The sequence below is a fragment of the Lathamus discolor genome, chromosome 5 (assembly GCF_037157495.1).
Source record: "Lathamus discolor isolate bLatDis1 chromosome 5, bLatDis1.hap1, whole genome shotgun sequence".
Classification (NCBI taxonomy): Eukaryota; Metazoa; Chordata; class Aves; order Psittaciformes; family Psittacidae; genus Lathamus; species Lathamus discolor.
The window spans coordinates 89,059,116-89,085,862 of record NC_088888.1 but is presented as its reverse complement, the minus strand read 5'-3'; the positions used below and the strand labels follow the sequence as shown (position 1 = coordinate 89,085,862).

Below are 26,747 nucleotides of genomic sequence, written 5' to 3'. Positions count from 1 at the left end.
TGGAGAAGAGAAGGCTGCATGGAGACCTCATAGCAGCCTTCCAGTACCTGAAGGGGGCCTATAGGGATGCTGGGGAGGGACTCTGTCAGGGACTGTAGTGACAGGACAAGGGGTAACGGGTTAAAACTTAAACAGGGGAAGTTTAGATAGAAAAGAACTTCCTCCTTATATCCAGTTAGGGTGGTGAGGCACTGGAATGGGTTTGCTCAGGGAGGCTGTGAGTGCTCCATCCCTGGCAGTGTTCAAGGCCAGGCTGGACAAAGCCTTGGGTAGGATGGTTTAGTGTGAGGTATCCCTGCCCATGGAGGCTGGGTTTGGAACTAGATGATCTTGAGTCCTTTCCAACCCTAACTATTCTATGATTCTATGATTCTATAATTCTATGATTCTCAATTAATACTTTCAAAAACTTAGGAAACTAAACAAGTATTAATCAGAGTACTGATATAACACCACACATTCCCTTATCATTGAATCAACAATAGCTAAAAACATATTTTGTGTTTCCACTGAGGAGCACAAAAAGAAACAAAGAGGCTTTTAAAAAAAAGAACAGAGCTGTTACTGGAAATGCATGAAGAAAGAAGAACTGGTGCACAGTTCTCTCTCTTTTCACTCTGAACTTGTTATGTGAGTGTTCGCCTCCATGGTTGCACTTAGGCCAGACATTTTGCCTAAGATCTACCAAAACCAAGGCAAAGACAAGGGTGAACTTGAGCACTGGATCTCCAACACCCCATACTGCATAAGCTTTACCATACTTTCTGGTGATGCCTAACAGCTCCCTTTGAGACACTGCATAGTCATGATTCAGGAGACAGCAAGCACCTGGGATCCTTCCCAATAGACTGGATAGACAAGATTGTGTCAAGCTTTCATCACTGTATTCTACAAAGTCATCCAGCACTGCCCTGTAACACACAGGCTTTACATCTTCAAGTATACCTCAGCACATCTCGAGGTATTCAGTATGAAGTCTCAGTTTTTTGCTATGAAAACAAAATCGCCTGCAATGTAGCATCCACATCAGTAGCACACTGAAAAAACAACTCTCTTGCCCTGACCCAAGACATATACATGTAAATGCATTGATACACACACGATTTGTCTCTGGGTAAAGAAGGTCCCTCCTTAGGGCCACATTATGTGCATGTATTATCAGCGCAAGAACACAGTTCCCAGCCACATTTTATTTAGCAATACAAATTCAGTCTCAAAGTAGTTTCTGGATTGCATCAAACCTCATGTTGTCTCCTCTGGGTCTTGGGAATAATAAAGCAAAATAAAATAAAATAGTCAGTTCCCTTTTTCTCTAAGGACCCCCCAACCCCTGCTGTGCTGTAAGGCTCTTTTAACCCTGTCCACTCTAATTCTCTCTGAGGTGAGGTCCTAAACAGCATTATAGAAGTTTGTCTTGGGAAGGGATACTCAGTGAAGGTGTGTTCTCCTCATTTCTACAAATTACTTTTCTTTTTTCTTTTTAAATAACTACTATTTAGTAACATACCACAAATACTTAACAAGTAAGGTATCATTACAGCTTTCTAGATTATTTCTCACAGAATTATGAGTCAGAGAAAATTTTTAAAGTTTTCTTTTCCTCATTCTTTTGTCAGATGGCTACCCAACAACCCACCATTTCACTTTATCTGACATTGCCATGTTTGGTTGCATTGCATTATCTTATAACATGGAATATATTTCTAATAATAACATGCATGTTCTGTTTGTAAGATGCAAAATTGCAAATGTTATTGTTAGGGATTAAATATATTAAATTGAATATAAAAAGATGTGAGGGCTTCAGGTTTGGAGGCAAGGCTTGGAGCTGTAGTAAAAAGATTTACTGCATGGAATGATACACAGGGTATTTTTGTCACCAAACAGAAAGCTGAAAAACACAAAACAAAAAATGTTACAGTATTATAGGTAAAGAAATTAAAGATGCAAAACTAAACAGAGATAAAAATATTAATTGTAACTAATGCCAGAACATATCTGTGTTCAAATAAAAATACTAATTATTAGATTAATCGCTAAGACAATACAATAAAAAGAGAATCTGTTTTATAATTCTATTAATTCTCTCACAGCACTATTGCTATTGTAAGCATTGATCTGTTTATAAATAATCAACACACCAAAATTAGAAATAATTCAACACAATAGTAAATGGAAAAATATATTTTTAGAGTGATGTCTATGCACAATATTGTATTTTTACTTTTCTTTAAAAAATTATTTATGAAACTTCTAAATGTTAAATGTTAAAATCAATCTTTAAACATTGAAGACAAAGTTTTCATAGGAGCTGGCATATTTTTATGGAAAAGTGAAGGAAAAACATCTTATCTAAAAATTTGGATTTGGACTAAAATGCGGATTTGGACTAAAATCTGGATGGACTTTAAGTCTGTTAGTACATGGCGACTATGAATAAACCTGTATATGCAAATATATTAATGTATGTACATATATGTATATACATGAATCTTTGTATTTATATTAATTTTATTAAATGATCCAACTACAAGACATTGTTAAACTACCCACTTTGTCTTTATTTGGTGATAATTAACTAGAAAGGTATAATTTTTTGCAGAACTGTTTCATCAGCTGCAATAACCAAATAAACTACTTTCATTATGGCCTCACATTGTGATACTCAGAAGTTCACAGGAAGTATAAATGCATGCATTTTTTTAATGTTATAATTGCTCTTTATTTATTAAGAGCTTATTCAGAGTGTCCCATGTGCATTATTCTAAAATTTGGCAAAATTTCAATTCAAAGTTTTTCCACATGTGGGATTTAGGAAGGCTCATCAGCTGAAGGCACAACCTCTAAGCTCATAAATCAAGCCATGCTAATGGAAATGCAGAAGTACTCATTAAGGTGTACAACTGTCCTCAGATTACCGTAGCTTAATCCTCCAGAGAAGATTTGTATTCTTTCTTTGAAGATAAAGTTCCAGTTATGAAGGGTCATAATGTCACACAAATAGAGCCCCTTCATAGGGATTTAAGGTAGATCACTCACATAAATCTGTGGCTTAAATTTGTATTTTAAATTAGGCACGCTTTGTTAATTTTAACTTTCCTGAGCATCTCCTTACAGACATAACAGACATTTTCAACAATAAAGCAAAAATAAAGGGAATTCCTACTCCCAGTCATTTATCATTGGCTCTGATCAGAACAACACCATTTTTAATAACTGGGTGTATCTTAAGAATATGCTTTTTACATATTTTAACAACAATTACAAGTTAAGCTAAATAATTTTAATGTTTCATGAAAAAAATATACAGAATTCTTTTTGTAGTACGTAATTTTTATTTTTTTTTTCATTTTTGGTAGCTTAGAAATTTGATTCTGTCTAAATCTACAGTTCTAGACAAGTATTCGCTTCAAGAAACATTGCAATGATATTGCATTTTGCCTCAGAAAGAAATTATGTATTTAGCAAGATTTTTAAAACAATTCTTTCTCTAGAGTTTCTTTACTTCAGTGATAACACTCCTAACAGCTCACTCACACCTTTTAGAAAGATATAGTTAAGAAAACATCAATGTTAGAATTCATGGACTTGGTAGTGGCAGGTTAATAGCTGGACTCTTACTGTACAAATACAGTCCAAGACATCTCAGCCATCACACCATTTAAACGATTCTTTCATTACTGTTACAGAAAGGTTGTTTACTTAAAGCAACATAGATAGGAAAATAAAATTTAAACTAAGTGGCACCATTGGGGAAGCAATATGAAAGGCTGACTTATTGCTCATTTAAAATCAAGTGTTTGATTTTTATAACCAGAGGGCAGGTATAATGCATCAAAAGGCTTCAAAACTAAAGGGTAATATAATTCCATGGCTTGATCCTTCTATTGAAGAAATACAAAAAACTGTCACAAAAATAAAATTTTTCATAGTATTGCTCAAAAAAAAAAAAAAAAAACAAAAAAGCAAACCCTCAAAACATCCTATGTGCTGTTGTTTAGCTGTGATGCATCTTCCTTTCAGACTACCATTTGCAGAAAGTTTGCAAATGATGAAGGATGTTTAAGAATGCAAATAAATATCAGTTGTGGATTTTAACAAGACATTCTGCATATTTCACCATTTTCTTATATAAGGGAAACTGGTAAACTAGAATTATTTTGGCTTAGAAGAGCTAAGTTCATGGTGCGTACACTGAGGCATTTTCTGTATTAAAAATAGGTATCAAAAGACAGCAAAGGGATAAAGCTTTAACTGGTAAAAAACTATTGCAAGTTTCCATTTACTTAAAATGATTGAGTTGTTCTATCACATTTTCAACTGAGCTGCACCTGCTAAGAAACAAAGACCGGGATTCATGTTTCAAAACCACAGTTTCAATTCTATTCAGTTTCCTTTTTCTTTTATTGTTTTGTGAGGATTGTTTGTTGTTTTTCTTTGTTTTGGGGGCTGATGGGGGTCTTTGGTTTCTTGTTCTTGTTGTTGTTGATTTGGTTTTCATTTATTTTCCAGTGGAAGGATCAAAGTACAAAGAAACAGCTGACAGAAGTAAAAACCATATACCCTCCTCCCAAATCAGCTAATGCTTACACTTAATTCTCATATATATCTTGTTAGAATCTTATTAGAAAATGCCAGTTTTATTCTTAAAAATTTGTTGTTATTTAGTATTTAAGAAATATCATCAAACCTTAGTAATGCTTTTTAAAAATATGGCCATGGTACACCTTTAATTAAAGTTTAACTAGGATCTGGAAATAACATTTATGTTATCAGGTCAAACATACTGAATAATTAACCTGGATGGAAAGATGAAGAGCATTTTACTTTCCTAAAATAAAACAGAATCATAGAATAGAATAGTTAGGGTTGGAAAGGACCTTAAGAACATCTAGTTCCAGCCCCCCCTGCCATGGGCAGGGACATCTCACACTAAACCATACCATCCAAGGCTTCATCCAGCCTGGCCTTGCACACTGCCTTGGATGGAGCATTCCCAACCTCCCTGGACAACCCATTCCAGTGCCTCACCTCCCTAACAGTAAAGAACTGTAAAGCAATCAGTAACAGTAAAGCAATCAGTAACAGTAAAGCAATACCAGGCACACATACAGGATGGGCAAAGAAGAGATTCAGAGCAGCCCTGTGGGGAAGGACTTGGGGGTGCTGGTCGATGAGAAAATTAACATGAGCCGCTTCAGTGTGCACTCGCAGCCCAGAAAACTAACCGTATCCTGGGCTGCATCAAAAGGAGTGTGACCAGCAGGTCTAAGGAAGTGATCCTGCCCCTCTTACTCTGCTCTCATGAGACCTCACGTGGAGTATTGTGTGCAGTTCTGGTGTCCTCAACATGAAAAGGACATGGAACTGTTGGAACAAGTCCAGAGGAGGGCCACGAGGATGATCAGGGGACTGGAGCACCTGCCGTATGAAGATAGGCTGAGGAAGTTGGGGCTGTTCAGCCTGGAGAAGAGAAGGCTGCATAGGAGACCTCCTAGCAGCCTTCCAGTATCTGAAGGAGGCCTATAGGGATGCTGGGGAGGGACTCTTCATTAGGGACTGCAGTGACAGGACAAGGGGTAAAGGGTTAAAACTTAAATAGGGCAAGTTTAGATTGGATATAAGGAGCAAGTTCTTTACTGTAAGGGTGGCGAGGCACTGGAATGGGTTGCCCAGGGAAGTTGTGAATGCTCCATCCTTGGCGGTGTTCAAGGCCAAGTTGGGCAGAGCCTTGGGTGACATGGTGTAGTGTGAGGTGCCCCTGCCATGGCAGGGGGGGTGGAACTAGATGATCTTAAGGTCCTTTCCAACCCTAACTATTGTATGATTCTATAACAATTCTCTTTTATTCAGAGACGGCATGTTACTGTTTCAATGTATAACAGTCCTACACAAAGAGGCAAAAAAAAAAAAAAAAAGGGTTTCAATTTAAGATGTTTTAAGTGAATTGCTGAAATGATGGGAATGCACCTATGCTTAATCAGTCAGACACAGTTGCAATGTGGAGGGGAAGGGAGAGGGCACCCCAGTCATGTCATATAACTAGGAGAGAATATGTGCCGTACCTAACCAAGTTTTAAACATTGGGAGTGCTTAATTTACTTTTCACTTTTTAAATTCTGAAGTTTAAATAATAAAGCATGTTTATAAACATATTACTAAGTTAAATCAAAAAATGTGCATAGGTATCTGGTCTGTAAACCGGACTATTTTTAACATACATGTTCTTTGCCAGCATATTCAAGATCACCATTATTAGCATAAACATACACATTACATTAAATTTTACAGTGAATGAGGCTAATACACTCCTTAAATACTAAAACTGAACAGCTATATGTTAATCTTTATACTTATTGAGATGAGTAACAGACATTTATTGTATATTTGTGGAGCATAATTGAATAGAATGATATCAAAACCTGGTTGAATATGGAAACTAACTCTTTTAAAAACTGAACATAAGAAACAGAGATACACAATTAATATAAAAATTAAAAGGCATAAAAGGCGCTTACTTAACAAACCTGTACTCAATCTGGACTTTCTAGCTTTCTTATTTTGCTAATTTAGGAGGGAGAAGTTACGCGCATTGCATGCTTACTACTCATCATACTCTTCACTTAAACCCTTGTTTGCCGTCACTTAATAAACAATAGTGGCACAGATGGAAATTTGATCTTACCCACTACAGCCTGCTAAATATATAAATATGCAATACACTCAGCCAATTAAAGCACATCATCATGATGTTGTATTCCTCAAGTCCATTCCTATTTTCCAGATGAAAAGTGGGTTCTGTCTGCCACCCCAACTGTTATACGAAACTAGGGCAAAGATACTCTCCACTATTAAAAAGTACTTTGAAACTGTTGCTGTAATTATCAGTAACTTAGCATGCCTCTTTTCATTCTATTAGTCACCCACTGATGATATTATCTATTCTTTGAAAGAAAACTCAAGGATGATGACACTTAGAAATGCCTGCTGTAGGCATACCTGAACAATATACTTTAAAAAGGACAGATAATATAGGAAAGCTTCCTTATCTGAAAAGAATTGATAATATGTTGTGCTGTAAATTAACTGACTGACATTTGCCCATCTACAGAACTAAGCTGCATTGTATGGACTACAGATTCATTCATAGAGTATTATGGTGAAATTCTCTTGACAGTTCTCAACAGAACCAAATAGCTAATTTACCATATGAAAATATTCACATAGAATATGAAATGTATTTATTATCTGTCCTCCAAAAGCACACACTTGAAGGATGTCTGAATTACAATACATAGGAACAAAATATAAAAATAAAACTTAATATACGTGCTGTAGATGAAAAGGAGATGAAAGCTTAGAGCAAAATAGGAAGCTCACAGTTTTTCTTGCATTAATCATGTGTTCTTTCCAAGCATTACACTGTACATAATGATTTCTCTGAATGCACGTCTAATAGTGAGGGTCCTAAAAAAGCATAATTCAATTAATTTCTTTCAGCACACGTTTTAGCAAATATATAAGCAGTAACAAAATATTATGCCAATATTGGTAGTGCAATGACATTTATAAACAAGTTGTGTGTTTGTAAAATCTGCACCAACTCAGGTTTTACTAAGTAGTATAACTGTATGCAAAAAGACAACTGACATTTCTCTGAGCAACTGAAATGTTTTGAAAATATTTTTCTACTAGCCTCAGGAGGAAAGAAGTATCTTCTTCGAAACATCATCATAACGAAGAGCTTAAAGCTTTAGTGTTCAGTTTAGGATCAATACAGATTAAGGTTGTAAACTTGACATTTTCAGATGCTTGCAGGGGCTGATATACTTCCTGATGTCTCCAAGAATTCCTAATAACTTCAAATTACATAAAATGCTCAGGATTGTATCACTGAGTCACCAGATTTATTTTATAATACAGTTATGAATTAAAAGACAGGCTAGTGAAACAACTTCATTAGTTTACATAACCATGAAAAGGCAGGATTAAAAAGGTGAGTTCAAAACAGGTTGCAAAACAGATGTTATACCGGTCATCAAGAAGTCTGGAAGTCAAAAGAGTAAAATATTTTTATCAGGCTGACACGTTTACAGGCTTGAATGGAGAAAAATCTCAAGCTTTACTAAAATTCTAAAACATTCACACCCAAAAGTTAAAGCTGACTGTCATCTGCTTCTATGTCATAGAATCATAGAATAATTAGGGTTGGAAAGGACCTCAAGATCTGGTTCCAACCCCCCTGCCATGGGCAGGGACACCTCACACTAAACCATCCCACACAAGGCTTCATCCAACCTGGCCTTGAACACTGCCAGGGATGGAGCACTCACAACCTCCCTGGGCAACGAGAACACAAGCATGGAAGTAGCTTAATGATCAGCTGGCTGCACAATCCTCCTTCAACCTTCACAGCCATAAAGCACCTATTTGTAGGTGCAATACACCCATTTGTAGATGCAGTACATCCATGACATGAGTGAAAAAAAGGCAAACTCAGAAACAGTATTCACCTTACAATTTCTTTTTTTCTAGCTGCGACTCCAGGCTCTATCAGGAAAGTGTCCAGCACCAAGTTCTTGACCTGACCTAGCTGTTTGCTATTGTTACAAGGCGTAATGTCATGTTACCATATTACATTATTCTGACCTGGATATGCACGGCAATGGCAATGTCCATCTCATCCATGTAACGGGTAAATATATGTTTGGACCTATATGAAGATATGGCATAAACCAAATCTTTCTCTTGATTCAAATCTGCCTAAATACATATGATCAGAAGTTGCTGGGCAATCTGGGACATGAGTGGTCTTCACTTGCCATCAAAACACAAACAAAATGCAGAAATGCAGCCCAAGAGGAAAACTAATAATAATAATAATAATAATAATAATAATAATAATAATAATAATAATAATAATAATAATAATAAATTGTGTGATTAAAAAAAATAACTTTAATGAAAAAATCTTTACCTACTGTATCTAAACAAACAAAAAAAAAATCCCTGCTTTAACCCATGACCAGCAACAAACTGCAAGAAAAGTTGCCTTATAAAAATATACTCTTAGCATATCATTGGTAGAAAAGTAATTTATCTAAGATTAACCTATGACCTCAAAATAGTGGTATGCTGATATTAGTATTGTTTGCATCCTTAGGATTACACTTTATGCATGTTATATTTAAGTATATGGGTTATGTTGTTCTTTATACATACAGCGATATAGATATATATATACACACATATAAATCAGTCAGGTTTTAGAGTCATTGCATGGCAGGAATGGAATAAGTTAAGAGTTTTTTTTTTTTTTTTTTTTAAAAAGCTTCTTGATAAATAGTTTCCTCATTTAAAATAAGTACTTGAGTGAACCTACACAAATTTAATCAGAGTGCTCAGAAAATACCAGGCTCTGTTCTAAAGTATATTTATAACACTTATCAGACTAAAGTGACTTCAACAAGGGAGACTGGCAACAATCTTCAACAAAATTACCACACAGCCAGGACATGACATATAAGGATTTCAGATATGTCCTTTGTATCAGTAAATACATTGAAGTTTTCCATGACCTTACTAAATACCCCAGTAAAAGAAAAGATATTAGGGACATAACTAGAGCTTACAGTCTAGCCTTCTAATTCCTTTACTTTCTACACATGTCTGTCGCTAAAATTCTGAAAACTGTCTTAATGACAGCCTAAATTTGCTATTTTTTCACTCTGAATAAATTTCCTTCTTATTTGTTTTGGTTGAAAATTTTATGTTTAACACAGTCCTCTCTACCCAAGTAGCTACATACACAAGTATTCACTAAGAAATGTTAAGAGCTTTTTTATCATAAAATCTCATTTCTCTGTGTTTTTGGCAGAAGACATCACCCAATTTAGCAAAAATAGTCGTGTATATTCTCTTTACTTAACAATGCTATGTGGCATGACACCTGGTCATGCTGGCTTCAATAAGGAAAATGTTTATAGATTATGATGCAAAGAGGATTTCAGCATAGATCCTTTCATGTACGTAACTGTAGTATTACAATATAACAAATTTTTCAAGGACAGAACAATTTAAATTTCTGGCCTTTTTACAAAAACTGTAGCTACTTTCAGAGAAGACTTCCCGAAATATATTAAACTATTCTGATAAGATGTCTGAGGATCTATAACAGAAAACTAAGGGCTTTTAGATACAGCCTAAGGAATAGCTTCTTAAGAAAAGTATCAACTTGATTCAAAATTAAGACATTTTAGTAACAAGACTATAGACAGCACTACATATTTCTGACATTAGGATGTTTCTGAAGGTTAGCCAAAGAAGAGGCATAAGAATATGGAAAAAACTGTTCCACCCTTAATCCCTAAGGCAAACTGTGAACAGGATTAAATTCACTACTCTCATACAAAATCTGTGATGAGTATCAGTTCATTTGCAGGCATCATTTCATGGCATTTTTAGGTGAACATATTAAAATAGGACCAGAAAATTGCATTATCAAAATGCTTTGCTATTTCATAATTAAAGTGGGACAAAACTCAGCTAAAGGAACAATTTTCTGTAAACTGAAATCAGTCTTTGACACTTTGAAAATACTAATATAAAAGTTGCTTCTACTGTAACAGATACAAAGTCAAGATTCAGTCAGTCAATTGTAAAATACTGCCCAAGAGGGTGAGGAGTCATTTTCCAATTTTGAGCAAAACTCAAGACTTTTTGGTAAAAAATGTTCAAGTAAAGATGTTCTTTGTCTCCATGGACGATGTGTAAGCCATCAAAGCCTGCAGTTCACTTTCTTTTTAGCTAACTGCAATCACAAAGACAGTGTCTTTGAGGTCACATGTTGCAATCCATGAACTTTAATCATCATTAAAATGAGATTCTAGTTTCTGACAGGTTCTTTGACTGTTAGACAAAGGGGGAAGCAGAACCATGAAGTCATCTTGTGACAAGATAGAGCTTTAATATTTTACACTTGGCCTAAAGCAGGAGATATTCTGAGACGGCAAATGGATAAAAGTTTTGTCAACAGTAAAAAAGATGAAAAATTTCTAATAAAATTAACAAGAACATTGAGATGAAACAGAGAAAAAAGTTACAGCTCACCTTCATATTAAGACATTCACTAACACTTCTGAGATTGTAAGCATTTCACAATCCTGAAATTAATTTCCAACATTACAAAACCACAGACTGACTCACAGTTGGCTATAAAACCATACTGAAAGCCAGAATCCAGCCATCAAATGATAACAATATACTTCCTACACGAGATGCCACTACTAATGCTAATTTCAATGTCTAGTTCAGGTGCTTTCAGGAAGTCCCAAAAAGTAAGAAGTTAGACAAATACGGAAATGAAAGCAGATGTCTTTAGAAAGAAAAATGATAGCAGAAAAATAAATTAGCAGAGAGATTTAATTTTTTTAACTTTTCCATAGACATACAAAGGCATGAATTTTATAATTGTGGATTGAGGAGAAAATGCTGTGCCAGACACGTAACTTCAGGCAATACAGTTCTTCTACTATACATTCACTATTTCTACTTTATGTCATTCACAAATGGATTATTATCTTAATAAACACGGTCCCTAAAATGATACAAGTAAAAAAGATGGGACCTTGAAACAAGGTGTGAGAAGGGGTGGAATTAATTTAGATAAAGAACATGTCATTGCCCTCAGGCATTACAACATACTTGAGCTGTGTAACTGTATAGGCTGAATGTGCTGTACATTACTTTAAGATACCTTAAAGTCTTAGCCATAGTAATTCTATGGGTCTGCATCTGCTTTCTAGTCACAGCACCATAACATCTCACTTAAACGATTGTTTTAATGTTTAAGAAGCTCCGTAATGGTATTTTTTATTTGTTGTTCTGATAATCTCACAGCCACGGACCTACAAATCGCAGTAGTGTTACTATGGAGGATTCTCATGGGAAGCGACTGTCACCCTCATGATAATCACATCTTTCTTCCCCTCTCCTTACTTCTTGTTTTGTAGATTTCAGTTCACATTAAAGAAAACCAAAACATGGTACATAAAAAAAGGTAACAGTAATTTACTCAGTAAATATTATCAAACAATATGTGTGCATAGAAACTTAACAACATATGAGTGTAGAACACTTGACCTAATTTGCATGCTCCTATCAATACCATGAGTGGGAATAACCAATGGTGAGTCTGAGTGAATCCCAAAGAAAAGTATACGGTACTAGGGAAATATCATGGTGAAAATATAACCCTAATCACCACCACCTGCTTCAATGGAGAAACCACCTGCAGAAGGCTACTGGTGTGGAGAACCAAAACTGGATTTCTTGGCTGACCACTGGAAAGCATTTTCCTTTCTTGTCCCTTTCATCATTAGAGTTCACAATATGCCAACAGACACCAATTATAAAAACCTGCACAGGCAAGCCTGTCAATGTCTTTAGTACAATAAATGCATAGTTTAATAAACTTGAAGCTAACGTCTACATAACTTTTCACTATTTTGTCTGTTTTGGTGTTGAAACAGCAAGGTAACTACAGGTGAAATCAAACATTTACATAGGATGCTTCAGTTTATGGAAAACATTTAGGGCGAACTCCCACTCTTCTAATTCAATTACTTTCAGTTACTGAACAGTCTCTGAATGTTTGGCAGCACTTTTTATATTAAAGTAATGTCAAAATTACTATCAAATAATTTTCACTTTATGTGCCTATAAGAAACTCATGACAATAGTATTATTCTTGTCTTTATCCTTAAGGTGAACTAATTAACATTAGTGATACCATATGTTAGTAAGCATATATTAATAATCAAGAGCTCTTTCTAGCTGCAGGTCTATGTAACCTATTAAAATGGAAAATATCAATACATACATAAAAAATAACAGGCATCGGGAATTTATTACTAGAATGAAAAAGCTTCAGAAAGTATTAAACTGAAGCTCACAGTCAAGCGAAATTACAGATGCTTATGTTGCCAAAGTTCTCATCTCTTTGAGGCAGAAGTAACACAAACGAAGCTAAGGTAATTTAGGGTAATTTAAGGTAAGTTAGTTCTGTGAAGATTCTTCGAGAGGCATGAAAATAAATTTTATAATTACCCAAATAAAGTTTGAGAAAACCAACTGTAATTTTCAAATAACATCCAATATAAGCAGGTTAGTAGAATGTAACATTTTCAAGTTTTCAAACATGATACAAATTTGTAGTTTGTATTGACCTTCAAGCAGAACGCATTAGAACAGTAACTTTCATTTTTACTTCAGCTTCCTTTTAATTAACCATTAATTAACAACAGAAACATTACCAAAACTCAAAATCTGTGAAAGGGCTAAATGCCTATTCAAAATAAATTTGTTGGGATGTAATGAATGAACTTGCAATATGTGTTTATAACAGTTAATTGAGTTCGTACCTTGATAAACAGCTTTGAATCCTGGTGAGCCAATGCTGTCATCAGATTGTAAATGAAGCCACATCTGGTTGCTCATGCTCACAATAAGATCAGGAACACTAGATCCAGTGAGTCTGTATGTAGGATAAATTGCAAAGTCATTTGCAGAGGCATAAATTACTACTACTAGCACCAAAAAACCCCACCCTATTAAACTTAATATTTAGACATATTTACAGTATATTACCCTAGTGTTCCGCCAGCTGCTTTTTAATAAAATAAAAAATTCTATATGGATTAGAACAATGTGAAGTCTTAGAAAAATGTATTTTGGATGACAGAATGCAATTTAATTATTAAACACTTTTAATAAAGCTGTTCATACCTAAAGCTTTCCTCAAGTAATTAAGCTATAACACATGTGAGGGACTGTGTGAATTAAACAGTTTTTACTTGTTTAGGTTAGTACTGCTTTTTTTGACATGTTTTTTGAGAGTGAAGCACATGTGTCCAGAAGAACTTCCTAGAACCTCATCTACTCCATTAAGATAACCCACAACTGTCTCTTAAGGGGAAACTGCTTTTTCACATACAGTAATGTGTGATAACTACATTTTGAAATAATACTTGTAAGGCAAGCTGGCAAATCCCACTATACAACTTTAGAACCTCATGGTAATATCCTTTGTACATCTATGATTCTGTTAGATTCATGCAAAAAGATGCATGTTAAAAATTATTAAAAAAAAAAAAAGACAATCTTTGAAGATTAATTCTTAACGGTGAAAAATGTCTACCAATGGTATCTGAACAACTGTTCAGAGCTTGGTGATAGCTATGCAGTCTTTTGAATGACAGTGGGAAAATCTGCACATAAAAAGTGGCTGCAGAATGCATCTAAGCTGTTACCAGACACAAAAAGAAAACATATCACTAGAAAAGGACATCTGCCTTGAACACCAGGTAGATCTCCATGTACCAGAAACTTTGGGGCTGGAAGCTACAGGTGCTGCACTAACTGTAATTGATGTAAGGAAAAACTCATGACTCTCCTTTATGTAGACTTTATTTTGTTCAAATTGGCCACATACTAGATTCTCTGCCTTTGAACTCTCAGCGTTAACTAAGATAAACAAATACATGTAAGATAAGTAATACAAATATCATGCCAAACTGAGATAAGATGTCCCTGAAGCAGAATTTCTCGAGAAAGAAGCTATAAAGAAACCAGAAACAAGTATTTGGACTCTTCCATAAACATATTATTTTAATATAATCAACTCAATGTTAATACTACTACAACTTAATTGCCATGACATAATAAAAGGAGAGGCTGAACAGAAAACAAGGGGAGAACTGAGGAATCATGAGGCAAGTTACAGGAAATCCTGTGTCTTGCATCTAAAACCTTACCTGTCAAGGTTACGAACAACAAGCTGTACATCTCCTATCTACAATATTTTTGTTTCTTACCCTGGTATACTGGAAATACTATATTAAAAAAAAAAAATAAATCCCATCTGAGTGGAATGGATCAGGGTCTTGCTAACTACTACTGCCTGTCCACCTCAAACTGTTGCTGTAATGGTTAAGTGTGCTCCCATATGGTCTAGAAGATTTTTAGTTACCATTTGGTAGTAAGTAGCTGACAGCATTTAACCTATTATAGCTCAGCATAAGCAAACACACAAATGAAGCTTAGCTTGGATAAGTAAGAACGTTGACAAGACACAGTGATATACAGCTAAGCTGTTTAGTTTGACCTGTGTTAATAGTAAGAATGAACATAAAGCAGCTCCTTAGTCTGAAAATTTGAGTTGCTTCCAAAGCTAATTAGGAGCTGTACAGGTTCAAAAAGATGCTAGGCTATAGCCAGAATAATTAATATACTCTTGCTGAGAAAATAGTAATCATTGATAAAGTCATGAAAGCAATTTAAATTAATAACATAGGCAGTCTATAAAAGGAAGATACCTCGTCAGATAGGGAGTTACATAAATAAAAGTAGTTTAGGAGATGCCTGCAGAAACAGATATATAAGGAAATAAAAACAGAAGAGTAAAAATATATTCTGGGGATCACCTTCTGAAACCACAGCAATAACCGTTAATTTCTGACCTCTCTAGTTAAAACACTTAAACAAAACACCAGGCCATAACTGTTAAGCCATACTCTGTATTCCACACTTTGCTATAAACAAAACGCTAAGGGTTTTTAGCAATGAAGAAAAATTCACTGATGTCTCTTGACAATAATGGATATTTATTGGAAGACAAATGAAACCTGTGGTTTCCTGCAAGAATTTCTCAATGGCTATTTAGAAGTGTAAACCTACTGCCTAATGAAGTAACAAGTGTTTAAAAGGCTCTGTTTATACTCAGTAAATTGATTAACATATGAGACCTATATTGATGATTTCTAAACATAGACAAGATGAACTCTAAAATCACAAGTTTTTATGGGCAGTATGCGATTCTTTTTACACAAATATCTGTGTATAGATATCTGTATGCCAATAAAATTGAAGTAAAATTCAATTCTGAAATAAGTTTTTTAAATACATCTGTCTTCTTCATGCTTCTTTCCTCTTATGACTTCATAAAAAAAAATCTAGTATGCATTTTTCATATATATATGTATGTACATATTCAAATACCTATTCTATACTACTTATTTCCTATAAAAGTTAACTACTCCGTAATGTTAGAATCATAGAATCATAGAATACTTAGGGTTCGAAAGGACCTCAAGATCATCTAGTTCCAACCCCCCTGCTATGGGCAGGAACACCTCACACTAAACCATCCCACACAAGGCTTCATCCAACCTGGTCTTGAACACCACCAGGGATGGAGCACTCACAACCTCCCTGGGCAACCCATTCCAGTGCCTCACCACCCTAACAGGAAAGAATTTCCTCCTTATATCCAATCTAAACTTCCCCTGTTTAAGTTTTAACCCGTTACCCCTTGTCCTGTCACTACAGTCCCTGACAAAGAGTCCCTCTCCAGCATCCCTATAGGCCCCCTTCAGATACTGGAAGGCTGCTATTAGGTCTCCACGCAGCCTTCTCTTCTCCAGGCTGAACAGCCCCAACTTCCTCAGCCTATCTTCATACGGGAGGTGCTCCAGTCCCCTGATGATCCTCGTGGCCCTCCTCTGGACTTGTTCAAGTGTTCCAATTTGAAGAGAAATCAATCCTTTAAATGAAGAATACTGCACATAAATGTGAAAAAGTTTTGAATCCTTTCAGTGTTTTCTCTTTTTTTTTTTTTTGTTCTTTTAGTGTGCAGAATATTTTAAATAAATGTGCCTTGGAAGCACCAGAACAATAACGTAAGCTGAATGAAGCACCAAATTCGAAAGTCAATATATCTGTCTTTGTGACATTAAACTACTGTATGAAACAAATATTTATTTTAAAATTCAATCATAAACACTTCTTGAGTTTTCAATTTGTGAACACATTTTCCTTTTTTGAAACAAATCCCTTTTCATTATTTGTTCGGGGTTTTTTTCTCCTTTTAAGGAAACAGTTTTACAGTATTGTTATGTCCGGAAAAGATAAGTCACTGTGCAATTAGTGTGCTTAATTGCAACCATATTACAAACTAAAGCTCTGAAGTTTAGACTGTTAAATCTGTGATAACCAGTAACACTGCTAAAAATCTCTAATTTTACTTGGCTTTGTATTTTTCTTTTAATATTAACAATGTCAACTATCTAGCTAATAAGGGGAGAAAGACAGTATTAAACAACACAGTACTAAACAATACAATATTAAAAAAAAAAACCACAAAAAACTTACTTTCCTAAATCTTAGAATTTCTAAAACGTTCAGAATGAAAAATTTTTTAAACAATGTGAAATGGAAAATGATATTAGGAAGTCAGATTCAATAGTGTTTGAGATAGATAGAAAGGTAGCCTGCTCTTTCTTTACAAGTTATGGAAGGGTAGGTTGTTTTCCAAGCCCCCAGTCAGTTTCATTTTACCCAGAAGAAATGGGTAAGATTTGATAAAGTATTTCTCTGTCATGCACAGTCACTCATGTACTGAAAAACCTGACATAAACACCTAGATTTGAACTACTAAGTTACACTTTCTTCTTTGAATCGGGGGGGGGGGGGGGGGGGGGGGGGGGACGACAAGCCTACAAGTCTTTTTTATAGAAGAAAAGTTTAAAGATTCATATTTTAAGGAAATAATTTTGAAAAAGGAAATTACATTTTTAATGCAACTGCTTCAACAAAAATATAAAGCAGAGCATTTGAAGGCAAAGCAAATTTTCTAAAGCAAAGTGTTAGTTTAATTTACAGGAATTTAAGAATACAAAATTGGGCACTGCAGAAAATGTTCTGACTGATAATTTTTACCTCATACATGATTATCTCTAATGAATTGTTTTGAAAGGGTAGTCACTGGCTTCTAGCCAAACTTTGTTAATTATGAGAAATAACTGCAGCCAAAACTTTATAGCCTAAACATATATAGGTTGTTTTTCAGCAAGTTGTATTTGCTGTATTTCTGGAACTACCATCCTGGCATGATTAGCCCATAAAATAATACTGCTAAATTTTCAACAAGTAAGGCTTACAGAGGAAAAAATTGGAAAAAAAAAAAAAAAGTAAAATATGTGTGCGTATCCCCTTTAATTAAGCTTTTGGTGATATGATTTTAAAAAAGTCTACTATAAATACTATCATTAGAATGCTTTAATAATCTAAAAAAAAAAAAAACCAACAAAAAACCCAAAACCCCCCAAAAAGCAGCAAACCCATATTCCTACCCAAAATGCCACTCTCCCAGAAATGCATTAAATTGATTTTAAATTATTTGCTTTGCATTATATTGGGTTTCATACCATCTCATTGCTATTTACATGAACTTAAAATACTTTTTCTAATTAATTTTCCAATCTTTTCTAAAACCTAAATTTGAGCTAGATAGTTTTATACTATTTTCCTTTTTAAACATCAGTAACCCTACTTATTCCCCTCAATCTTGCTCCCATCAAATATTTAAAAGTCCCCTGTTTACTGACCTACCACTAGTCAGTTTCCAATGTTTCTTGGATGTTTGGCTTCTTATAAACATTGTGGCAAAAGTAAACTCATTGTAAAGTTTGAGTACTAAGTTTACAATAAAGCACCCAGAAATAGCTGCCAACTACCTTGAGGGCTCTTAGCTTCTGAAAGCCGGAAATTTTTGCATGGCACTGAGGCTTCTATATCAGAAATGAAATTTTTATATGGAAAAAAAAATGGTTCAAATCACTGAATTGCAAAAGCTATGAAGTTTTAGAATCAAATGCATGTATTGTGATATTTAGTAGAATTTCTGCAAAAATTGGCATTTAAGCTGCCAACAGAAGCTTGCTTAGCATAGGAGCTATATTATAAGAGATCCTGAGAAATTAATAAATTAAATCTAGCCAGAAAAGTCTTTGCTATAGGCTTCCTCATTCCCATAGTAAAAAAACTGCAAGTTGCTGCTGAAACTCATTAAATGTGACAGAAGTTACTAAAACCAATTGATAGAAAATTTTGACAAGAAAAATCACTATGACATTTAGTTATGAGCTTTCTCATGATAATGTAGTCTACAAGTGGATCTAGTGTTTTATGAGAAAAGTTACTTTTCTTCTACAGAAGATCTTTTTCAAAAGCAAGTGAAATTAAGCATATCTGTGATGCAGTTTAAAGTATTTCAGAATGCATGATACAATTCAGTGCTTGTAACTGCTAAAAGAAGTGTCGCAGTAAAAATTCTGATTCATTACTAATTATTGTGATGCAGTAGCTTCACACTTAGGCCTTTGTGTATTTACACTGTATTTGTTATTTATCATTTACATTCTCAAACAATTTTCAGGGTAATGCTAATGTGTAAACTATTGCAACCAAAAGGCAGATAAATTTAATTGCATAGACCTAATTTTCATCAAAAATACAATTTAGAGTAAAGATGGAACGGCCAACACTGTACTGTAATCCTAAGTGATGGGCTATAGAGTAATAAGGATAAAACGGTTCTGTTTTAATACAAAAATCATACTGAAGGAAGGGCTAGAAGTACTCCACCTCTAGTGGAAAAACTGTAATAGTGCCAGAAATGCCAACGATAGATTCTGATGTGGGTATCTGCTACATAGATCTTCAAAATGTTATTTAAGTGAAAAATAGGAGGTGACATGATTATGGGGGCCTGCCTTCTTAAGATAGGAAAAATAGGAATTAATATGAGCTAAGACTATTTTAGGGATTTTTTTTTTGTTTTTTTGTTTTTGGTTTTTTTTTTTATTTTAAGGAGTCCTGGAAAATAAATAAGGAGTATATAGTCAAAGGCTAAATTCTTTCAAATAGAAAGGAAATCTGATAAATTATTTTATATGCACTTTTGAAAAGGCAAACTTTTGATATTTGAAGTACTCAGAATGTAACAAACATCCTTGAAAGTGTTCAAGGCCAAGCTGGATGGAGCTTTGAGAAACCAGCCTGGTCTAGTGGAAGGAATCCCTGCCCATAGCAGGGAGCTTGGAACTAGATGATCGCCTTCAAACTCAAACCATTAATTCATTCTGTGATTTTATGAAACAGAATGAATAATCTGGCATACCCAATTTATTAAGTTCAAAAACTTGACTTTGAAGGTGTTTTGGGATCCATGTAAGTAAAAATGAATCCTAGTACAAAAAGGGAAACTGAGAACCCATTGATTAGTCACAAGCAGTTAAATTAACATCCCCAGATAGCTTCTTGCAATATTTAACTGCTCTGCAAAATACAAGAAAAATAAGCATAGGTGTTGAAAGTCTCATTTCCAGTTCATGTCTCTTCTTGTTCACTTAAAGTCTAAGCTCTTAAACCAGGACTTTTTTTTTCTTATTTTATTTTCATAGAATCATAGAACAGTTAGGGTTGGAAAGGACCTTAAGATCATCTACTTCCAACCCCCCTGCCATATTTTCTTTTTCAGGAAATAGACTCAGAACATGGAATTCGATCTACTCAGTAGCAGCTACTTGCTATGGCAACACAAGAAACACACACATCCTGTAAACAATCTAATCATTTGCCAGTCTTAGCTTTTAACACAAATTAAACTGATGGTGTTCTACATCCTTTAATATCACAGTTCAGAAAGTAGCTATTAACGAATATCATACATCCATAAACAAAAGTGTTTAATGAAGTTATTGTGCTCAGATTTGTCCATCCAAACATATTCTAATTAATTTAAAATAAATTCTGCGGGTGTTAAGTGCATTCATTTGTTACAATTATGTAACAAGCATTTAAATTATTTATATGAATTAGAAGACCTTCACAGTATAAAATGATGATGAATTCTTTTTACCAAGTATGTTCAATACTGTCTTTGTCTTTGTCCAGCAGATTTCTATGCCTGATCTCAGCTCTCTGCAGTTTTTAGTTAGATATAAAAGCCTATAGAAATGCTATTAATGATCTGGAGTGAATTTTGTAATGAACAGTTTTCTTGAATAGTACTTGAATTTTAAGCAAACATTCTATAAACAAAACACATACATTAAAATTAAAAAGTGAAATAGGTATCTCATGATCCAGAAAAAGCATGTAACAACAAATCGTAAGAAAAAAATTTGAAGTTCTGTACTTACACATACAACACTGTTCTGGTATCACCAACTTTCCCAGCATCTCCAACAGTAAGAGTATCATAGCCTCTTTCCAGTTCAAACTCTTCAAAAGCAAGCTTTATGACCTATTGAAATTGAATAAGTCAGTTATAGAAAAACATACCCACAGGCTATTTGATCTATTCTAGTCTTAAATTATTTTTAAGCCAAATTATGAAGCACTCATTCGTGATTTCAGCTAGTCTTATTTGATTTGAGAAAGAAATATAGAAAAAGCAGAAGTGGAAAAACTTCTGTATTTTCTTATACCAAGAATATATATACTGAAAATGCCAATCACTTCTAACTGGTCACGATTATTCTTATTATTGAAAACTTTGTATAGACAGCATTTTTTATTATATTATTTCAAAATTAAATAGCATATTACTAGAAGCAAATGAAATTAAAACCTTCTTGTCAGTTGCATTATTGAATAAAAAAAAATGGCAGGTACGAACTATCAATTCGTAAGAAGGTGGAGGAGGCTAGTGCACAGAAATACAAAAGCAAAAAAAATCCTTGTATAAATTACTAATACTAAACTATGATTTCAATCAATGTCTAATAATGAATTACCCAGAAATTTAAAAATCCCTCAGAATTGTTTGAAAAAGTATTTCTAATTTACTGAAACCGTAATTTTAGACAGCACAAAAGAACACTTCTAAAACAAGCACTATTTTTAGAGTTCTGTACTGGGGAGAAGTAGTTGCAGGTTATATTTATGTATACATATGTACAGAGTACCTTTTCATAATTTGAAACCATGATTTCTGCAGACAACTTGATACAGAGGTAGAAACAGTCACAGTGATTATCCACAAAATTATTCATTTTACCATTATACTAAACTTTGCAGATACCCCTGGGGAGACTTTCACACAACTTCAGGCACTGAATGAAGACGCAATTAATGTTTTTTTCTATATTGTGGCCAAAACCAATATTTGGGTCAGATTTGGTCTTTCTACATCAGCCATATTCTGCTACTATTTTGGCAGCAACAGCTGAAAAGCAATGGTTTCTGTCCGCTTATTCCTATGTGATCACGGCAGGAATAATCTCATTCAAATTTCAGCCCTGTAAAAAGGCAGCATGCAAGCTAAGCTAGCTGTTTAAGCTTTCTCAATATTCAAAAAGAAAGCCAGCACATCTCATTTGTCTGTGTTGGAAGGGAAAGTCTACTTCTATAAACTTCAGGAAGGAATTTAAACTACTAGAGCAGATAAGGAACTATGTTGCTCCAGTTTCTAACCCAGATAAAAGCTTGTTTTTGATAAAATATACATTGATCTAAGATAATATATTGCCTCTTGCTGTAAATTCATGCCTTGCTTTTCATATCTTCATACCTTCTACCTTTCTCTACCATACCCCTGCTATTTGCATGCTTATGCATTTAAAAGTATGCTAAAATTGACTCCAGGACTAAGACACCTCGCATGTTTTAAAGTGCACTTAATATTAACTGTCCCTAAAAAGCAAAAAAGAAGGAGGTTGAAAGAAAACATGAATGGTCTTAGGACATCAATACCTATGAAAAAAATATATGTATATAGTTTTTGACAGTAGGTCAGAGGTTTTGTATTGCGATCTAATACAGGCCCTTCACATCACATTTTGCAGACCTGCCAAATTTTGAGATAAAGTATACTGCATTATCTACATTATGTTTCCATAATCACAAGAATTTCAGGCAATATGCTGCAGATAAGTAATATACATTTCCATCTGCTCCTGATGTACCTTCTAGTATTACTAGATTATAACAGTGGTTAACATGCAAAAATTCAATAGCAAATCAAAACTAATAAAACCAAAGAAAAGCAAGAAAAATATGTAGAAGCATAAAACCATAATTGTTTCTGGCAATAAAAATAACTACATTTATAAGACTTTTAATGCAGCTTTTCTTTTATGTGGGCAGGAAACCTCAGAATACTCCATGAGAAAATACGGTAATGTATTATTTAAATATGCTCCATTTGGTTAGAGTCACAATCTCGTTTACATTACAATTTAAAAACAAATGTGAATGTTCACTTGTTTAATAATAAAATAACTTGCAAAAAAAGTAATTGTATATAAACCAACAATGAAAGATTTAGAGACCTAGTTAAGCATACAGGAAACATCACAAGAAAAGCTTCTTATTGGGAAATAAAATTGTGTGAGGAAATATTAGACACTACTAAACTAAGATCTTGTTATTTTCACTTCCACACTGTTATTCCGTGCTAACACATAAAATGTGTTGCATAGACATTCAAGTGTTTGAAAGTGAAGAGACCTAACATAAGTTCCTTTGATTTGATTCACAAAACCTGAATTTTTCCATGTAAAAATTAAGCACCCACTCTAATAATGAATCCTCCTACAGTCAGTGAACAGGAAATGGCACCCAGAACACACCTCACATGAATGTGGGCCAGACTGTCCTTTCCAATGACTATGGGGGGAGTTCAGACATCTGTGAGAGACTAATGCTTACATAGGTATACTTAGATAAAATTAGTTGCTCTGTAATGAAGCTCTGAATCATCAGAGGAATCATTAGGAGGAAGGATTGTTTGTTCATTTATTTTTGAGAAAGACCGTTAAGACACATTTTGCATGGATACAGGTATGTATATAGCATAGGGAAAACTTATAAGGATTGAACTAATATCAGCAAGAATGCACCCTTCTGTGGTTAAATAATACTGATTTATATACCGGTGAAGAAAAGCAGCTCCAAGATGCTTCTCCAGATTTAATGTTGCTTTGAAATTACACCCCCTGCCCCCAATAATGCTAATTTGATAATCAACATTAAGTATGCCTACTCTGAACTGATCAAAATAAATAAAATAGTTAATTTTCATTATGGAAAACTTGAAACACAAAAATTACTTCCAAACCGATTATAGTTGTTTCTGGATGATTGATTATACTTCTTACAGAAGAATGATCCTGTTTGCTTTATGAAATGAACTAGACAAAATTCCCTTATAAGCAATTCAGAATGATTACTTATGATTAGACAAATAGACTGTGAAAACAAAAAGCTTAAAAATGTGAGACACCTAAGGTGGTACCTATATGGAAGCTCTGCAAGTGAATTGTCTAGCACAATTACTTTTCTCTTCAGTGTTTTCCTTTATCCTAGCCACTCACACACTTTATATTTCTGCTGGCATTGTCATATCAAGTAATGGGGAAAGGCAGCACCAGAACTGTACTAACAGAAATTTCTTCTGTATGGGCATTCTTCCTGAAAGAAGCAGTTTCTGCAGAAACATGGCAATGTGACATTTCCAAAATGACTAGGTGTATACATTCTTTTCACTACTAAGACCTATGCTATTCTTTCTTAAATATGTTAGAAATTTATTTGTTCAATATAATAAATACAAAGTGAAAAGTGAAAGCAGTAAATTTTAAGATGCTAGAAGAAAAGAGAGCTACCAGTACAATGTCTCTTATAAGAAGATCAAGTGAACAATTTAAAAAAAGCACCCCTGTGCTAACGGAAATGTATCTTATAAAAACAAATAAACAAGAAAGAAATAAGCAGAGCCTCTTTGAAGTGAGACAGTTGGTTACCTCAGTAAAACTACAGGAAAATATGTGAAGAATAAGGAAACAGAATTGAGGATCCTTAATTTGAAATTCTAAAATCATAAATAGAAAATATGTTCATTATAAAGACTATTGATGAAAGCTGCTTACAACTGTTGCAGGTTGCTCCATTTCATTGACATATTAGCTTCAAATATAATAGCATTTTTCTACTTTGCATCCTCTTTGTGCTGCTCTAAAATTTGAAAGTAAGATGATCATGCAAATGTTTTTAACTCTGTCATTTCTTTTACAGACACCTCATACTCAAAGGGACTTGCAAGTGAAAGAAGTCATTGTTACAGGCATAAATATGGAAATATTTCATAGTCTTTGAGATAGAAAAAAAAAAATCTTGAAGAAACAAGCCAGATGCTTAAGTCAGAACTTTAAACCACATTTTTGAGCACTTATTTCACTTAAAGAACATGTTGCAGAAGCAATGTCAAAAGGTGATGTTTCCCTAGCCCACTCCTCCTTCAGTGATATGCCCTGAAGTCTTAAAAGTCCCTGTGACTGTGCCCAAAGTCCTGTGGAAGAGGAAATGTAGACATAGATCATTGTCTACAAACAGCAATAAAAACAAGTAACTCTTATTCACAAATCTTACTGGAGCACCTCCCGTATGAAGATAGGCTGAGGAAGTTGGGGCTGTTCAGCCTGGAGAAGAGAAGGCTGTGTTGAGACCTCCTAGCAGCCTTCCAGTATCTGAAGGGGGCCTATAGGGATGCTGGAGAGGGACTCTTTGTCAGGGACTGTAGTGACAGGACAAGGGGTAACGGGTTAAAACTTAAACAGGGGAAGTTTAGATTGGATATAAGGAGGAAATTCTTTCCTGTTAGGGTGGTGAGGCACTGGAATCGGTTGCCCAGGGAGGTTGTGAGTGCTCCATCCCTGGCAGTGTTCAAGGCCAGGTTGGATGAAGCCTTGTGTGGGATGGTTTAGTGTGAGGTGTCCCTGTCCATGGCAGGGGGGTTGGAACAAGATGATCTTGAGGTCCTTTCCAACCCTAACTATTCTATGATTCTATGATAAAATCTGAAACTAGACATCTCCTTTTCATCAACTCAAAAAAACTACAAGAATATCCATATCAAATTGTTGTGTCAGAGGATAATCACTATTTTTAGGTACAAGTTATAAATACAGAGGAATGCCTTATAGAAATATGACGACAATACTGTGACCATGGCAACAGTAAGCATGAAGAAAATATATATGGGAAAAATTTCTGAAATATGAGTGAGTTTTTTAAGCAAAACTAAAGACATTTTCTGCAGAGATTCTTTAAGTAAGGCACTTCCTTTTTCTTATCAGTATTATACAAATACAGAACATTTTAAAATAATGGGAACAATGAAAATACAGTTCTTAAGCATCTCTTTTTGCAAGAATGTAAATTTTAACTGTGTTTCAGTTCACTTATGTCACCAATGGAAAAAAAAACACAAACAAAAAACCATCAGAGGAAATGCTTAATTAAATGATAAGTTTATTATATAATATACTGGGAACTTTACAACATTTTAGGTGGTCACAGAAGAGATGTGGGATACTTAATGGTCCCTATAGAGCTATGCTTCTTGCTAGCCTCTCAACATTTGCTGTGTTTACTTCCTGATATACCAGTAACTGAAGCAGAAACCTAAGAAGCTAACATACCTGCAAAGAGAGTGGTGTTTTAATTATAACCTGAATTCAATTGCCTATAACCATCACCCTTGCGAACATGGTCCATTAGATAGTACGAACCCGGTGACTGCCTGTACTGGTTTTGGCTAATTTTCTACATAGCAGCTTGTATGGATCTGTGTTTTGGATTTGTGATGAAAACAATGCTGATAATTCGGGGATGTTTCAGTATTCCCAAACAGTGCCTGCACACCCTCCAGACCTTCTCTAACACTGCCCCACCAGCAGGTAGGCTGGGGGTGCACAAGAAGCTGGGAGGGGACACAGCTGGAACAGCTGAACCCAAAGGATCAAAGGGATATCCCATACCATATGGCATCATGATCAGCGATTAAAAAGCTAGGGGAAAAAAGAGGAAGGAGGGACATTCAGAATGCTGGCATTTGTCTTCTC

General features: G+C 34.6%; 1 protein-coding gene across 1 annotated transcript in view; it reads right to left on the bottom strand.

Annotated features, from left to right (window-relative positions):
• The window catches only part of CSMD1 (CUB and Sushi multiple domains 1), a 1,149,005-nt gene that overhangs the window by 313,584 nt on the left and 808,674 nt on the right, over positions 1–26,747 (bottom strand). The window contains exons 11-12 of the mRNA XM_065681530.1: positions 21,042–21,145; positions 13,422–13,534 (exon numbers count right to left, since the gene is read on the bottom strand). Of these exons, the coding sequence (XP_065537602.1) occupies positions 13,422–13,534; positions 21,042–21,145 (217 nt within the window). The remainder of the gene's footprint in view (positions 1–13,421; positions 13,535–21,041; positions 21,146–26,747) is intronic.